Raw genomic sequence first — 17,088 nt, 5'->3', positions numbered from 1 at the left:
CAAAGTATAAAACAGAGTATTTAAAACATAGTTTAAAAACTTACCTGTAAACTCTTGATTTTGTAGCCCTGTACACATTGTTATCTTATCACCTGCACAACCCGATTCTTCGGCGGAATACCGACTTTTTATTCGCTAGTATTACTTTATACTTCAACCTCAGTGGTTGCATTCCAAACAGTTACCAGAAAAGTTGTATTATTCCACATGTGCGTAAACTCTAATTTACATGACAGGCTTATTTGGCCATGAAAAAATTATCTTTGTATTTTGATACTGAAATAAATTAGATTCTACTCAACTACAAAATATATTTATTAGGTCATCAAAAATATTTTTCGTAATATTAATGTCATAAGTGTATCTTTAAATATGGGTTTTCTAATATAATTCGATGAGTTTTAATCATTTCTAAAGAATGTGGTTCCAGCTAACTTGCATGGCATTCTGACGTCATGTGTTTTATAAAGATAACATAAAAATAGGGAGGAATAACACTAATTCTTTTGGTTTCTTAAAGATAAGATAAATTCATATTTCTTTTTTTTTTAACAATAAATGAACGTAAAAAGCTTTTGTTTACATACTTATCGTGTCCTCGGACTTAAAACCGCAAAGTTACTATTTCCAAACTAAAAAGTTTATAATTTTCATGTATATCATTCCAGATTGATATAAAAGGGTAATCAAAATGAATTTAGGTTATTGGAAAATCATCCTAGCTTTGATCAGTTTAAAAGCGTACTCCGAAGCATTGGCACAGACAACCGATATGCACAACCATTTTAAGGATTTACAAAATTCAAGGTAAGAAATTATCTTACTTTAAAATAAAACTACTTGATATGTTTTTTTCATATTCTTAAATATTCTATCAGTATTATTCATAAAGACACATTAGAAGTAACTTCTACCGTCGTATGGGACGCAATAATATCAGTATCACCTGTTGCGGACGAAAGCTATTCAACTGAAACTATAATCGGTAGTAAGCATTCATCCCTTGCACCGCTTCAAAGTCCTAAAGAAAAACCATCAGCCCCGTCAGATTGTTCTCAGCGTGAAAAATTCAGAAAACAACCTATAGCAAAAGAATCTTCACGTTTGCGAAAATGCTGTCCACATGGCGAAAATTTAGATATATATCGCGAAAATCAAAGTGATTCTATGTGTGACAACGGCATTATAAATTTTAGACCAACTATTATAAGTGCAGTTCTGTTTGATAACTGCATTGAAGATTTGGAAATACCGACTTCCCTAGACATTGACATCGGCAATCCTTGTAACAGGTATTTAACAACTGAATGTAGTGTATTAGCAAAGTAAAAATTCTTCAAGTTTAGCTCCCTTCAATATGACGATCAGGAGGACGTATTTTTGTTTTGCAAGACGGTTCCTTGTTAATTATTGACAAGTTTGGCAATGAGTCTTACACAGTTGAAGAAAACTATTGCTTGGATGTTGATAAGTCAGGACATTTGTTTGCGTTCACGTGTGTCACACAAGTTGAAGAACAAATTGCTTTCGCAAAAGTAAGTATTGATTACCCAGACCACCCTTATAACAAAAAACTAATTTATGAAAACTCATTCCAGGTTGTTTTTGTTGCCATTTTAATGCTTATATCTATGCCTTGTCTTCTACTAGTTAGCTACTTACACATGACACTTCGCTCACTGCGTAACTTGCACGGTCTCTCCCTAAGTTTGATGTCAATGTGTTTGGCTTCTGGATACTTTGTGCACTCCGTCGTACACATATATGGAATTCCAAACCAAGGATTTATTGGATACGTTATACAATTTTTTATTTTAAGCTACTTTTTCTGGTACTTTTGCGTATGCTTTAATGTTCTCTTAAATGTGTGGTACAAGTTGCCCTGCTGCATTCAGCTTTCAAAGTCCTGGGCAACGTTTAATTTTGCATGTTACACTGGATTAGCTTTTTCTGGACCGGCTACAATAGTTGCGCTAACAGTTCAAAAGGGATTACCAGGAATGCCGTCTTACTTTCTCCAAGGCAAGGTTACCTTTACCTTAATAATTTAATTTATTAACTAAATGTTATTTTTTATTTAAAGGTCTCACGGAATCAATAAGAGACTCGCAACGTTACTTTATACCACCAGTTTCCACGGTCCTTTTTCTTAGTTTTTTGGTAAGCTAATTCAGCCAAACTACATCTCATGTATTTCACTCGCCGTACATCTTCAGATTAACATCATATCATTCTTTGGATTTCAACGTATAAATGGATACGAAAAAGCTGAAAAGATGGGTCAAGTTCATCAAAATTTATTGTTTGATCAACAGAAATACGAAGATGTAAAAAAGGAGTGAGTGTAAATTTTATTTCCTTCACACGTTGATAATGATTAGCTATTTACTTTTTTCAGCGCCAAATGCGTCAGCTTACTTGGAATAATTATGGTTATAAGCTGGCTACTCGAAATAGTCACATTTTACTCAGGATCGAATTCTAATTATTTACTACTTTGCGACATGGCGAATGGGCTTCAAGGCGTTTGGGTGTTGCTTATATTTCTTGTTGTAAGGAGACGTCGCACAATAATTTTACGGTGGTGGTATGATCGTGGTTCCCACGAAATCGAAGGCACCGAACTCCAAGCTCTTAGTAATAATAACAGTCCCACATAGAGATTAAATTAATATATAAAATACTTATTACAATTAATATTTTTCTCAGTTGAAAATTTATCACCCAACAAAATGATTAGGAAGAGCACAAGAAAGTTAGGATATAAAAAATAAAAGTAACATATTTATAAATGTAATATTATTCCCTGTAGTTGTTAGGTTCAACAGTACTTGCAAGCCGTACTTTATATGCCCTTACAGCTATAAAAGCTATATAGTTATTCGATTTTTATAAAATAAAATATATATATTGGAAATACAACTAGCTTTTAGCCCATTCCGACGTGCATACTACCTGCGATAGAAAGAAGACTTTTGGCAGCATCCTTTACAAATAACTCAGAATATTATACATTTTTTTTAAGCAAAAAGATATCAAAAATGTATGTAAATTGCGGTTTATTTAGACTTATACATGAATATTAAATGTTTGTTGTCACTTTATGGTCGTATAAAGTTAAATAGTCCATTTATTGTAAGAATGTTTTACCATCTATGCTAATAATCTAAAAGGAAATGTGTAACTATGTGGGCGGTTCGAACCAAAATGAGCCAACTTATGTTTTGTTAGTGGATTGCGATTCTTTTTAAATAAAATAGATAGATGAAAGCGGTTTCTTACGTTTCCTTAATGCGTAGTGGCGATTTCATCATAAGAATTAATGTGTATTTACATGTTATATGCTACGTATATGGGATCTAATTGGTCGGCCAGAAAGCCATCCCGTAAATGCATTCGTTGCTTTTCGCCCCGACTGTTGATAGGCACCACACCTAAAAAAAATTTTTAAATACAAATTAATTTGATACATTAAAATTGTTCGTTTACAAACCTGGATCAACAACCACAACAACACCAACTATAAGCTGATGATCTTCTAATACTGTGTTTGTGACCAAGGGAACCAAATCCAAAGCTTCTGATTCATTGCCGTCTAGTTCAACAACCACGACTAATAAATTAGTCCAGGTGAAAACGGCGCTACGTAAAAAACATGCGTTGAAAAATAATAACAATTGTGCCTTTTAAACTACTTACCACTCAGCTATTTTTTTGTGACAGCGCATTACTGAATTTTCGATATCAATTGGGTGATAGTTCATTCCACGTAAAGAAATCACTTCATCAACAGCTCCTACTACATATACTGCATCATGTAGTTCTTGGTCATTGGAATTGCCTGCGCCACTAATTAGGCTATGCTCAGTGTTTCCACCCAACGAAGCACTTGAAAAATTTAATTGCAATTGACTTATGGAATTTAACGATTCTGTATCACTGTCGCGACTAGCCACACTTGGTGTCGTCTCATCTAGTAATGAGGCTGCCTGAGAACATTCGGTTCGCCGTAAGAATCCTAAATATCCAGTACGTGCATATAACTCAGATGTGGCCCCAGTCACCAATTTGGCGTTGAAGTGATCATTGTAGTCAGTTTCATCGCCGTAAATGGTAAAGTATCCATTTGCATTATGAGGAGCTTGAACCTAAAAAAAAGGTAAAACCTTAGTTATGGTTAATATAAAATTAACAAAAGATTACCCAAATTTCACCCAAATGCGAATCGCCACAGTGACCTTTGGTATCGGGATTTGCTATGATCACTTTAACTCCTGGTAGGAGTTTCCCCGATTCAATTACACACAGCGAATTTGGAGCTCCGCGCTCCACTAAAGCCACTCGATTATTTCGCAGTGCTCTCATATCAACGTACACCTGAGCGCTCTCTGCAGAACTAGCTCCTTGGACACAAATCGCTGGATTTACACGACATCCAAAGGAAGTGGAGACACAGCGAGTATTGAGGCCAAGCGCTTGAAACAGCTTGCAGAACTGCTGGGTCAGCTGCACTCTTGGGCGCTCTTCAGCAACTACCACACAGGTCCGTACACAACGCAAGTCAATGTTTCGTTGTTTGAGGGAAGGTATGGAATTGCTGAGGGCTTTAGTGCATAATTCTATTACGCCATATGAACAGAAGGTGTCGCGAACACGATGTTGAGAAAGAGTTGACAGCCACAAACTGGGATTTGCTTCCACTTCGTAGGGTGCGATAAGTATTGAATGGTGGCCACTATATACACCAATAAGAGTCCACATTACAAAGCCAAGGCCACAATAGGGATCCAAGCACAATGCAACATGACGAGAAGGATATAGCTCACAGGCCAATTTTAAACTGGCGCACAGACTAGAGAGAGATCTGTTGATTTAACAAAAATTAAAATAAAATAATATTTCATTGTGATTTTAATTTAAGTACCGATGCGTAATGTTAACTCCGCTAAGGCGTCCGCAAGTTGACACGCTGAAATCCAAATAGGCGCTAGAGTCAAAGGTGACCGTGGCTATTCCAGCATATTTGCGTTTTGGGTTGTCATCAATGTCCAATATGGGTGGCCATGTCTTTGGGTCAATAGAGGTAGCCGCCTCTCGTGATTTTAGTAACTTAATAATGGGCTGTATAGAGAGTACAATGCCACTTTTTGAAACGTCAACAATCATACGGACAGTCGGTAAGGTTGTATTTAAATTTTGTGGATGTGGAGGCCGTATGGTAATTGGTATTGCACCCAAATATAGGCATCCATAAAACGCGCACAACAAATCAAGTCCCGGAGGAAAAATAAGCGCTACAAAAAATGTGGTTATTCTTTTCTATTAAAGTATCTATCTACAAATTCATACCAACATGATCGCCTGCCTCAATTCTTCCTCGCTCTTGTAATAATGCAGCTATTTTCTCCGCGCGTTTATGTAGCTCGGAGCACGTCAGAGTTTTGGCAATGGCACCTAAAAGAACAATCTAGAATACGTTTATGTATAAAAATAAGAACTTACCCTTAGAATTCAGCAACGTAAATATTATGTGATCTGGAGAGGTGTTAGCTCGCCAACGCAAAACACCTGTTATAAGTTGGGGCTGTTGATGGTTCGAACATTTCAAAATTTACAACACTTTATAAATTGGAGTATATTGACCAACCTTTCGCTCACAATCTTCGGCCAATCCAACGTCCCGTCCATGGGCTTCAGCCAGGCGATTACCCTGTACTAAATTTCCAACCATCACGGAGGCTGGTCCTACACCCGTGTCTGTAATACCACATCCAGATGATGAGCTTAATTTTGCGACAGTTTGCACACCTTTTTGTTGGGGAATGGTTAGTAGTATAATGATTTGTTGTTTTTGTACAAGGGTTCATTTAATAAAAGATTAATAAAGGCGATTTTATTAGTTGTGTTAAAATTTGTTTTTTTGTCGATATAAACAGTGTTGTTATTTTTGCAATTGAGTGTTGTAGTGGTCATAGTAGTAATCGCAGCATTGTTGATGTGTTGTTGGTAGTTAAAAATAGAGGAAAGCAATATTTGTATTTTAATAAGGTAAATAAAGCAGAAAGACCAAAAAGCCAATTACTTAAACGTATGCAATTTGATTAAACCTGGAACTTACCTTGATGTAATTCTCGTGGCTTTGGCAGATTGGTGACGCATGTATGTGGGCACATCAACACATTCGCTGGGTGAAGGGATCCCTCCAAAAATCTTCTTCTTGCCTCACATAAATGTATACCCCCAAGAGGAGTCTTGGGCAAATGATTTGGTGGAACCAACGCCAGGCAATAAATGCCAACCTGGTGAATAGAGTCTACCGCCTGCAAAACGCGTGACATCCATTGGAAACTTTCTTCCTCAGAGCAGTCGGGCCGCTGTTCGGCAATAACACACACCCGTTCGTCGCGAAGTACTTTAATGCTAAATACAGCTATGCGTCCCCGGTAAATAAAACGCATTGGTTCCACTGCTAATACTGTGGCAATTATGTCATCTGCATTGTGTTTTCGACCAGTTACCGTCATAAGACCATCGCGGGATCCGCAGACGAATACCAGGCCCCCAGGACCAAGAAAGCCCAGAAGACCCGATCTTACGTAAAACTCTTCGCCAATTTGTTTGGAAATTACATTTACCGTGCCATTTCCATCTTTTAGTTGTTCGAATTCTTCCAATAGAGGTTGAACTTTAAAAGTAGAATTTGTCATTCCATCGAGACCGAAGTAGCTAGCGCTCGTGGAACCACTAGTAACGCAAATTTCTCCAACTTGATCGGTTTTGCATAGCACTGGGACTCCTTCCGATCTTACGACTACCATTTGTGCTGCTGGCATGACTTGTCCACAGTCCTGCAAAGTCAGTGAAGTTAATGAGTCCTCGCTATCCACCCTCACCACTCCGTGTGAAAGTGCTGCCATGGAAAGTACACCACGTCCTGTAGCTGATGGACTAAATCCACAGGATCCTCGTCCAGGACGGCGAAGGGAAACAGTAAATACTTCGGAACTGCTAGCACACGGGCAAATCGCATCTGAGCGTAAACCTTTTGCTTGAAAAACGCTCAAAAACTGGTCACACGAAGAAAGTGACCAGGGGTTGGCGCCATCGGCTACTAGCAACATACGAAGGGAAGAGAGCGAGATATCTTTATGATCTTTAGTAGCTAATAGGCCCCAGTGTAGATCACGACTCTTCACCAAGCAGCAAGAAGCCCGGTGTTTTGTTATTAATTGCATCCAGCTGGATGGTCGCAGCTTCATCAGAGCATAGGGTATGAAAATGACATGCATACCATTTAGAACTGAAGTTAAAACTGAATGCCATAATCCAACTTCACGCTTGAAATCCAAGACACAAACAATTGTTTCGCCCTCGGTGTAATGGCAGGCCATAGTCAGAGCACGGCAATGATTGATCATTGCAGCGCGGGTTACGGTGACACCTGAAAAAAATGCATAGTTGTTACATGTTTTTGGTAGTTGTCGATGGGTGCACTCACCCATAACACTGCCTTCCTTATCAGTCGTGTATTCTATGTAAGCTGCGGCGGAATCATCGACCCGTAAGTTGCCCACATTAAATTCCTTTGGCGGTTTGGGCAAATGCTCAGTTACAAACCACTGCAAACGTGGCCATCCCTTTAACTTAGCTATTTCCCCCGTAGTGGTTGATTTTGGAAGACCTTTTAAGCAGGCCTCTGAGGTTAGTGCCACAGTTATGCCACAAGAACTTAACAAAAATCCCACTTGCTGCGGAGGTGTATCCGAGCTTGAAAGCGGCAACTCTATTGGAAGAGGCACTAAGCCCCGAAACATACAACCATACCAGGCTGTAATAAAACTGTAAATTCTTTGATTTAGATTTGTTTTAAATAAAAATAAGTGTTTTTACTAACCTTAATGGGTCGTTATTGGGATAAACCAAGGCAACACGATCACCGGCCTTAAGGGTTACTTGTTCAGGACCCTTGCTAAATATTTTTGTGGACAAAGCATACGCAACCTTTTGTGCGCGCGACAGTAGTTTCCCATACGTTAAGGTAGTTGTTATTTTTCCATTGGGATCAAGGACCGTAGCCATGGGACTTTTAAAAGAATTAGTGCCATATCGTTGGAGTGCGCACTCCAGCGTCCGTGGAAGTCCTGCTGGTATCGACAGTTGCTCACCCTGCACGGGAGTCATGGTGCTGCCCTCCGGTTTCGGTGCATTGGGATCCTTTGTGTTGGCAGCAATCTCTAGCTCAATGTCATTGTCTTCATAGAACTCTGGCAATGGTCGGCGCTTTGGTCTTTTAAGAGTGTTTAGCAGTTGCTGTATTTTGGCAGACACTTTCCACTTGCCATTGGCATCTGCCTCGTTTAATTCATTCTGAGATACGTTAACATATCGTGTAACTCTGTCCGCAGCACGATGAGCATTATTAAATTGTGTGATGTCAGGAGCGTTGACTAATGAAAAAGCAAAAAAAGACGACATGTATGTACTTAAAATGACCAGATTGAGCGAAAGTTCCATCTATTTCCTGGGTGTGCACATTTAAGGTACGAAAGTACATACGTTTGCACAAACATTTGTAAACCACTCCACTTGTGCTGAATCCAGCAACGTGTTTAATTAGGTAGGAAATTCAATTACTTACACTGCTTTTGCTTGAACGCTTTGTCAGAAAGGTCATTCTCTCTCTTGTATGCAATGGGCGGCGAGTCCGTGCTTGAAGTGTCTGATGTTGGCTGTATAAAAACGATCGATTAAATACAATTCTGAAACCCATACTACTTCCTCTGATCTGGGGCAGAACACACCATCAAATCAGTAATACAATCAATACAATGTTATATTACTCACAAGGGGAGGCAAATTTTGTGGTGGTCGCCTATCTGGAGCGCTATTCGATGAAGTATACTTCGGATTTGGCATTTGGTTCTGTTTTACGTCCAGTCTCGAATGCGGCTGTGAGCCTATCGATGATTCACGAATTGGAGGTTTTATTATTGGTTCGGGTGGCAGAATGCTGTTGCTTATATGATCCCGCGGGTAGTTGTACTCCTTGTCGGGGGAAATGTTCTCCTCGGGAATGGATTCGTCATCTGTCGATGAGTCCAGCTCATCATTGCATCCAGGGCTTCGGTTCAGGACAGATGTGCGCTTCGACGGCATCGGAAGGCTGGGCTTTGGTCGACCTTTAAGAGCTGCTAGGGCCTGCTGCACAGCCTCTTGTCGTACTTCTGGGATTTAAAGACGAGTAAATTATCTCTGCCAATTCGCACTACTCACCAGAATGATAGCGTTTCTCATTGTGCGTTACTTTGCGCTGTGTGCGTCGTTGACGATGCTGACTACTATTTGTAGACTGCTGACTCTGAAAGCCACTAGGCTCGCGAGTATTCTGATATCCGGGATCGCCGACTGCTCCACCCTGTGGTCGCATATTTTCGTAGCCGGGAGCCCCAACATGTCCACCTTGCAGCGCCGACGACTTTCCAACTTGGAATTCGATCTTTTTGGAATGTCTTTGCTGCGAGGAGGACAATGAGGGCACTTCGGTGACATAGCTGTAGCCTTCGCTGGACACTATGACGCCGTCACTACTGACGTTACCGTGGCTGCTGCTGTTGTTGGCATCTTTGACATTGTAGTATGGCGGTGGCGGTGTACTCTTCACCTTGTCGACTTGGGGCAGAGAAGAGGAAGTGAAATCAGCAACATGACAAACTATTTCTGAGTCCACATACCTTCATGCTTTTTCAGGAATGGCTGCAACAACTTTGCCCTTTTTTTTTCGTAGCCCTTCTGAGTAATGTCACCTGAAAATGCAAATGGGAAAGGGTTCTCAGCAGCTGCGTTAGACCAAATCAGTCAGCTGGGTCTGGGTCTGCTCTTATTAGTGAAGAATAGCGACACAATCATTAACCAGTGCTGAACGTACGAACACTCGGCATACACACACTTTTCTTTAATTGATGCCTGTCTATGTGTGCGTGTGTCTGCGAAATCCATGAACAGCACTTTATAAAGTTGTTGAATTAGCTGTGCCTGAACATTTGAGGGCCATGTTTCCACAAACTCATTATCGTTTAACAGCATTATTTGGATTTCATAAGTATTGCGAACATGCGAAAATTAGTATACCTTCAGAGAGTTCCAAGTCCAGTTCAGCGAGCTTTTCGCGGACATAACCAGGCAACGAGGAAGGGTGCTCCATGGCCGAAGAATTCTAAGTAGCTTCCTGTTTTTTTAACTCTTTCCTTTTAGGCGTTTAACTTTTGCTGGCCGCTGCACACACACCAAAACTGAGACACCGCTCGCTACTTTCCCACTTCGAAGACGAAAATCGATCGATTCGTATTCATTTTATTTAACATTTTTCGGGCCAAATCAATAGATCCTGCAGCTCCCGCAGACCAAATACATCGTGCCGATATTGACTGATGTTTTACGAATATTTATTACGAATTTGCTCAAGGAAAGTAAACAAAGAAAAGCAGCAGTACAAATCGATTTTATGGCTAGCGAAAAATTGATAAATAATTTGACCGTACTACTGGGAAAATGGTATTTTCTTTGTTTCGATATTCGGCCACACTGTCTTAATAATACCAGCAATCTGATTGCATAAATTTTTAAAAGTTTTCACAAGTTAATGTCCTAAATAGGAGATTCTGTTTATTATTTTTGTATTTGTGCCTGATTTTCCATTATAGCTGAACCTAACTTGTTTTCATTCATATCGCAGCCCTGAAACGTTGCATTTTGTGATAATCGTTTTCTAAACAGTAGGCAATAATGCAGTTTTTTTGATTAATATAACATTTTGCAGTTGGTTACGAATAGTATTTAGTTTCTATTCAACTTTGTCAACTTTTGCAAAAGTGATTTTAAGCGACGAGGAAGAATTGCCTGTGCTGCCATCGATAGTTTGCCATCTCCATTAAGAATGCGTGAGTTTATTTAAACTAAACTAGGCCTTCAGAAACTGACTGTGATTATCTATGGCAGAGAACGTGAAATTACAAGAGGAAATCAAATCATTGAAGGGCCTTGGCCAGCACTTCGAAAATCTATTGAAACTGGCGAGCATCGAGCTCGGCGATTTCTCCGACGACGACCTAATACTTCTTGAAAAATGCGCCCAATACTATGCCCTTACCCATATCCACGATATTAATATTAACCTTCTGCGCGACTTTTACTACTCCACAAAAAAGGACTGTCTGGAAACCAAACGGACCAAGGCACAGCAACGTTTAGAGCTGCAACGCATCAAGTCGTCCATCGAGAAAGCGGCTGGGGACGTGGCCGTGTTGGATCGGTAAGGGGGAGCGGTCCCGTTTAGTCATACTTCCGACTAAATCTTCCATTACAGTTTTAAAGCTGCTGCTAAGGACCGACTGATCCCGGACACCGTCGTCTTGCAACGAAACAGTCAACAGCTTGCCAGCAAACAGGCCTTGTTGGACCGACAAAAAACTCTCAAGATTCCAAAGGACTTCAACATAGAAAGCGTTATCGAGAAGGTGGATTCGCTTGAGCGGCGTTAGTAAATTCCTTTGAGTTGGTTTTTTAAAAAATTATTTAATTGTATTTACTCAGTAATGCAAAAAACATTTTACAATAACATAAAATCTGCAAATTTAAAAGACAATGTTGAGGTTTACAAGGTTTACATGCTTCTCTCTTCTGGTATTATACTTTATGGAGGACAAGCGTTTACAAATTTTTCCAATTGTTGCTAGGTTGTGTCAAATATTTATTTAAAAGATCGTGACTGGAAAAACTAGAAGACCAAATAATTTGTGGTAATTTGCCAGCTGCTTAAAGCATACAAAAAGTGTACTGTGTTCTTCCATGCCATTGTTCATATGTATGTATGTATTTCCAATGTGGTATATGTATCATATATATTGGTGTGTATAGATAGAATTAGTAATTTCATATTCTTTAAGTTGTTGCTTGTTGTTATGTATATAAAGGGCGGGTATCTGGCAGACAAACATTTCGGCTAGCAACGCGCTCCACGCTACAGGCCTACTGCACGTATTCTGCCGTCTTTTAGCGGAATTCGGGCGCGTCGTCCTGTGTTATGTCGCCGTACTTCCAGATGGCCAGGTGTGCGGCTAGAGCTGCCTCCTGTGCGGCTCTGTACTGGTCCACAAGGTCTTTGAGCTTGCGCTCACGACGTTTCTCGGCTAGCACAAGGCCCTCGGCGACCAACTGCTTTCCGAAATCGGCTTTAGTGGTTGGATCGTGCAGCGTGGCCAAGTTCGGCGAACCAGCGACCTTTAGCTCCACATTAAGTTGGACCTTGTGGTTCAATACGTCTTCGGAAAAGGCACGCAAGGCTTCTTCCTTGTCTTCGTTGTCAGTTGGCAGGGCGACTAAGGCCAGCGCGTACTCCGTGGCGTACGGTTTTTCGCTGCTGAAGGCTGGGGGCAAGGCGGCCAAACGGTTTGTGGGCAGAGTCTGAAAAAGGGATAAGGGTTACAATATTTCACAATATATCTCTTAATTTGTGTTATTTTTGCGAGTGTCGCAAGTCGAAGACATTTGAAGCATGGTTTGGGCGCCCCCAGCCGCTCTGCGCTCTCGCCTCGAACGTGTATTATCCTGCTGCTTTGGACGAGTGGTTGAGCCAAAAAATATGGAAGAACCTCCGCACCTTTGCAGAGAATAAAACACGACTCGGCATGGAGATCACATTTAGCACAGCTGTAGGGTTTAGATAACGCCCTCACACAACGTTTATAGTCACACGGAGAAGCATTTTTAATTTGGCAAGTTTATGACTCATGCGTTTCTCTTCAAGCCGGAAACGGATCTAAGGAACTTGCTAAGTATAGTCTACACATGGAATTGTTCTTACCTCCTTGTTGCCATAATCTATGTACAGGACGGTAGCGTTACTGCCCTGGACTCGTTCCACCTTGGCGCGGTACCATTGATTATCAAGAGTAAATTGAGCGGCCACTAGGTCGCCGCGCTTAGGGGTGTACGATCCAGCTATGGGTGGATTAGACTGAAAATCTGCATGAAGCTTGCTCATTAGTGACTCAAGTTTGGATCCGTTTTCCACGGACTGCGCGAAAAATGTCAGAGTTTCGGTAATCTCAGTGACAATTACGTTTTCGTAGTTGACTTTACGCTCCACTACCACCTTGTCCTCCTTCTCCTCCTCAACAACTGTTTTTTCCTCAGGCACTTGTTCCACATAGTTGGCCCAGATGTTCTTCTTGGCGGCCTTGGCGCGATCTTCAGCACTCTTCAGCAGGCGGTAGTATTCAGATTTTTCCGCACTAAAGTGCACTTCCGCAAGGCCCTCTTCAACTAGGGAAACTGACAAGTTTGCACCGCTGTCCGTCCAAAGCCAACCGATCACTGAAGAACCAGCCTTGTCGGTGGTATCGATATGCACGGAAACATCTCGTTGCAAGACACGCTCCCGAGTAAAGGTAAGAGCCTCGTCGCCAAACGGTTCTCCCTCTTGGGCGGGAACGCCATTTAGCGCCGGGCGGGAAGAGCGCGGACACGAAATGCCTGCTAGGAGGAATGTGACAAGGCAGCTGTCCTTTGGCACAAAGAGTCGGAGGCGCGATCCGCTTGCAACAAACTCAACAATGGCCTCACTACGCAGAGCTCGCTGCCACGACGGCAAGTACTGGACTTTAATTCGGGAATGGTCAACAGTCAGGTCGTTTACCCGCAGTGTTGCATTATCCTTCTTTGCGTGCAGTCCCTTCAATCCCTTGATAGCTTGCTGCTCGGCAGCAATCAATTGATCATAGGCGGAAGATCTCTGATCGTCGTCTTGGCGATAGCGCACACATGTAGCCAAGCCCTTGGCCACCATAGCCTCTGCAACGTTTTGACCACCAATCGAGACCGTGTAGCAGTACTTCTCAGGGAAGTTTTCACGTGGGGGCGAGATGTAGTCCAGGTTGCACTGCACTTTCTTGTTTATCAGCTTTTTGCGCAGAAACTCGCGAGCGTCAAACATGTGCGGAATTTCATAGAGTGGTCTATAGTTCTTTCCGCGGGGGGGGGCTTTTACGATTTCTTCGCCGTCGGTTCCAACCACCGCCCGTTGGTCACGCGGCGGCCTGATGGACGAAAAGAAGACCTTCTTTACTTGACCGTTGGATAGGCGTACATTGATAGCATCGCCATTAAAAACCTCCACCACTGTTCCGGAGAAGTCCTTCTCTTTCGAATTAAAAGTGGGTGTTTTTGCCTGATAGTCTTGCCATTGGCGCAGGCGTTTTTCCTTTGCAACACGCTCCGCAGCACGCAGCTTATCAGCGCCTGAAAAGTACACCGACAGTGTAATAGTTTAGTGAAGGAATATAAATAAGTGACGGAATATAAATATAATTTTAATGCGAAATCAAGCTGAAAAAGTCGATGTTGACGGGGTGAAATGAACGCAGTGACAACAATAAGTCACAAAATTCTTGGAGTCCGTCTTTTTTCTGGCAACCAATTGCAAACAGTTAACAGCACAACCATAGGTTGTTAACCAATTCGGTGCTGAGCTGTGCAATCGAGCTGCGAACTTGGCAAACCAAAGCATTATCACTTTGGTTTTCTTTCCAGTAAATATAGCAAATAGTTAAGCTCACCAGATTTCATAACAGCCATGGACCAGTCGACACACTTGGCAAGTCCCTCGCGCAGCAATGACTCGGCAATGTTGCCTTTCGGGTACAAAATCGTGCCAATAAAGTTGGAGTTGTTGACCGATTCCAGGCGGATTTCCACATCCCGCTGCAAGAGGCGGGTCTCCACGTAGTAGCGAGCTTCGTCGGCAAACGGGACCTTAACGCTCAGGTCAGGCTTGCCATCAGCGTCCAACTTGACCCCTGGACACCGGATGCCAGAAATCATCAGCGTGATGTAGTGAAAGTCGGGCAGCAAGAATGCGCGGACGGTGGAGCCATCGCGCACGTGCTCGATGATAGCCTTAACGGGCTTTCCGCCGTAGATGTCGACCAGGTGGGCGGGGTTCTCGTGGGCCCACTTAATGTTGCGCACCTTGTCGGCGACACTCGCGTTGGTCGACCATTTGCCGCGGCCCGCGGCACGTGCCTGGTCCTCCAACTCGATGAGGGTCTGCTGTTCAGCCGTGGGACGTCCCTCGCGGCGGACCGATACCAGGCCCTCACGCACAATGGACTCGACCACATTCTCACCAGTTTCCTTGTCCTTGCCGATCCACACAAAGCCGTACTCCCGGTTCGAGTTGGCGGGCTTGTCGAACGTGAAGGTCACTTCAACACCAATCAGCTTCTTGCGCAGGAACTCCCGCGACTCCCAGGCCCAGGGTTCGTCCTTGGTCTCGTCGCCGCCGGCGCCGGGACGACGAGCCAACTTCGGGGCCAGGACATGCGAGAAGGTGATTTGTTTCTCCGGGGGCGGGGCACCTTTGGTCGCGCGGATAACCACAGTGTCGCCGGAGAGAACCTGGAAAAGGTGGGGGTTTGCGAGTGAGGTTAAATTAAATGCACGTGTGGCTAGTAGGCTAGAGGTGGACGTATAACGATGGCCCCTATCGTTTCGCAGCCAATAGAACTATCGATGTACCCAATATTTGTTAAAATCACGACGAATTGGGGAACATTTGGAAAGTAAAAAAAATATTCTAGCAACAAAAAACTATGGTATCGCGTTTGTTTATTTAATTAAATTAAAAGAAACATGCAGCAGATTGCGCCTGCGCGAGAAATCTGCCGCATAGGCCCTATCGAAAATCAAGTACCGGTCCTCGGATTTGTTCATGCAGGCCAATGAATTCGGTGATTTGCCCTTACTGCAAACAGGCCTTTTCCAAACCGGTTTACGACAGAAGAAATGCAAATGCAAGCATCTTGGGAACGTCCGTAGTTTGGGCATTTTCTCAGATCTGAGATGTCTGTACTGGATGTACATATGAGTAAATAGTTATTCATGAATAACCTATACACAAATGGGCAATATGTAAATGGCAGGTACCGGGGCGACGGCTATTACCTGTAAGATCAACAGGTTTTTGACAGAGAAGCCCAAACGAAAAGGATGTCGAGCCTTTGCTTGCTGTGTGCCAACGTCACCAAGCTAAATTCTGCCGCGAAACTTTTTAGCCACTGGAAACTGATAATTGTTATCACCTCTGGTGCGGACAAAAGTCCACGGAGCTGACTGAAAGTGGCGACTGAGCATCGTCGGCAGCTAAGAGTTTAGAGTAGGCGATGAAATATGCTCGCCCAGGCCAGTTACATTCAGAAATATTGGAAAATGACTCCCAGACAGTGTTCTGAACGCCTCCGTATTCGCTTAGGAGGTTAGAAACGAACCCGTTGGGCGCACTAAATCTCGTTTGAATTGTGGGGCGGGTCCAAAGGGAGCTGCTTCTTAAACGTCGGACTGCGAACAAACTGTCCTGGTGACGTAGCAATACCACAACAACACGGCCAGCAGCCGGAGAAAATCTGCCAGCTTGGCACCTACGATAACTTTCATTTCTTCGGATCGGACGAGCGTGTGCAACGTGTCACACACACGCACCGAGTCTATACGCGTCTCCCTCGCACCAGTCAGAGTTGGACTCGGCCGCTTTGGCCGCCGCTATTGCCACGCTGATGAAATATAGTACAGGATTTGCAGGCTTTCCAGTGGCCAGGGGGCGTAACTGAGTGACCCCAAAACGCAGAAGCTCAAAACCAACCATGACCAACTTACCTGCTTCACAACGCCGGACAACGACTTCGCAGGCGCTGGCGGGGCGTCTTTCGCTGCTCCGGCAGCTGTCGCGCTACTTGCTGCTGTTGCCATTTTCTTTTCGGATGCGGGGAGTTACTAGCAGAGGGCCGTGGCACTAGGCTTCGATGTCGGATATTGCTTTGATTGCGCTTTGGGCTAAACACCGCTTCCAGCCTAATGAACTTATTGGAGCAAGAAAACGAACCGCACCGCACAAAATCTAAAAATTTTCACACAGTGACAGTGCTGGGGGTGGAGAAACATCGATGCCGATATCGATTGGATGTGGCTCAACATCGATGCCAATATCGATTATATCGATGTTTGGCGGGGCAACATCGATTCACTTCCATCTCTACA

The 17,088-nt window shown here is 43.0% G+C and overlaps 4 protein-coding genes across 8 annotated transcripts; 2 read left to right on the top strand and 2 right to left on the bottom strand.

Moving 5' to 3' along the window:
- Positions 1-107: 107 nt before the first annotated feature.
- Positions 108-3,202, top strand: LOC128259524 (probable G-protein coupled receptor Mth-like 14). Its single transcript, XM_052991941.1, is given in 9 exon segments — positions 108-209; positions 669-807; positions 879-1,292; positions 1,347-1,375; positions 1,378-1,535; positions 1,599-2,022; positions 2,084-2,160; positions 2,217-2,338; positions 2,399-3,202. Coding segments are annotated over 8 exon segments (1,602 nt in total). The 5' UTR covers positions 108-209; positions 669-691; the 3' UTR covers positions 2,661-3,202.
- LOC128259514 (disco-interacting protein 2) lies at positions 3,043-10,504 on the bottom strand. Of its 4 annotated transcripts, none has more exons than XM_052991915.1 (16): positions 10,129-10,504; positions 9,732-9,803; positions 9,274-9,669; positions 8,845-9,224; positions 8,639-8,729; positions 7,895-8,447; positions 7,499-7,839; positions 6,119-7,441; positions 5,648-5,808; positions 5,503-5,584; positions 5,350-5,454; positions 4,925-5,294; positions 4,204-4,864; positions 3,700-4,148; positions 3,494-3,642; positions 3,043-3,434 (listed from the first exon to the last, which is right to left on the bottom strand). In XM_052991915.1, exons 1-16 carry the CDS (start codon positions 10,199-10,201, stop codon positions 3,331-3,333), a joined length of 5,310 nt encoding a protein of 1,769 aa, XP_052847875.1. In that variant the 5' UTR covers positions 10,202-10,504; the 3' UTR covers positions 3,043-3,330. The 4 variants fall into 4 exon arrangements, with proteins under 4 accessions (XP_052847875.1, XP_052847877.1, XP_052847876.1 ...); XM_052991917.1 differs by having other exon boundaries at positions 5,648-5,757; XM_052991916.1 differs by having other exon boundaries at positions 8,845-9,221.
- Positions 10,505-10,595: 91 nt separating this feature from the next.
- Positions 10,596-11,641, top strand: LOC128259532 (augmin complex subunit wac). Of its 2 annotated transcripts, none has more exons than XM_052991956.1 (4): positions 10,596-10,772; positions 10,817-10,937; positions 10,996-11,308; positions 11,363-11,641. In XM_052991956.1, exons 2-4 carry the CDS (start codon positions 10,934-10,936, stop codon positions 11,535-11,537), a joined length of 492 nt encoding a protein of 163 aa, XP_052847916.1. In that variant the 5' UTR covers positions 10,596-10,772; positions 10,817-10,933; the 3' UTR covers positions 11,538-11,641. The 2 variants fall into 2 exon arrangements, with proteins under 2 accessions (XP_052847916.1, XP_052847917.1); XM_052991957.1 differs by having other exon boundaries at positions 10,615-10,635.
- Positions 11,552-16,975, bottom strand: LOC128259521 (staphylococcal nuclease domain-containing protein 1). Its single transcript, XM_052991933.1, has 4 exons — positions 16,708-16,975; positions 14,613-15,453; positions 12,860-14,295; positions 11,552-12,459 (listed from the first exon to the last, which is right to left on the bottom strand). The coding sequence occupies exons 1-4, from the start codon at positions 16,798-16,800 to the stop codon at positions 12,049-12,051; spliced, it is 2,781 nt and encodes a 926-aa protein (XP_052847893.1). The 5' UTR covers positions 16,801-16,975; the 3' UTR covers positions 11,552-12,048.
- Positions 16,976-17,088: the final 113 nt, after the last annotated feature.

The sequence above is a fragment of the Drosophila gunungcola genome (genome assembly GCF_025200985.1).
Source record: "Drosophila gunungcola strain Sukarami chromosome 3L unlocalized genomic scaffold, Dgunungcola_SK_2 000005F, whole genome shotgun sequence".
Taxonomy (NCBI): Eukaryota; Metazoa; Arthropoda; class Insecta; order Diptera; family Drosophilidae; genus Drosophila; species Drosophila gunungcola.
This window is presented reverse-complemented; position numbering and strand designations above follow the sequence as displayed.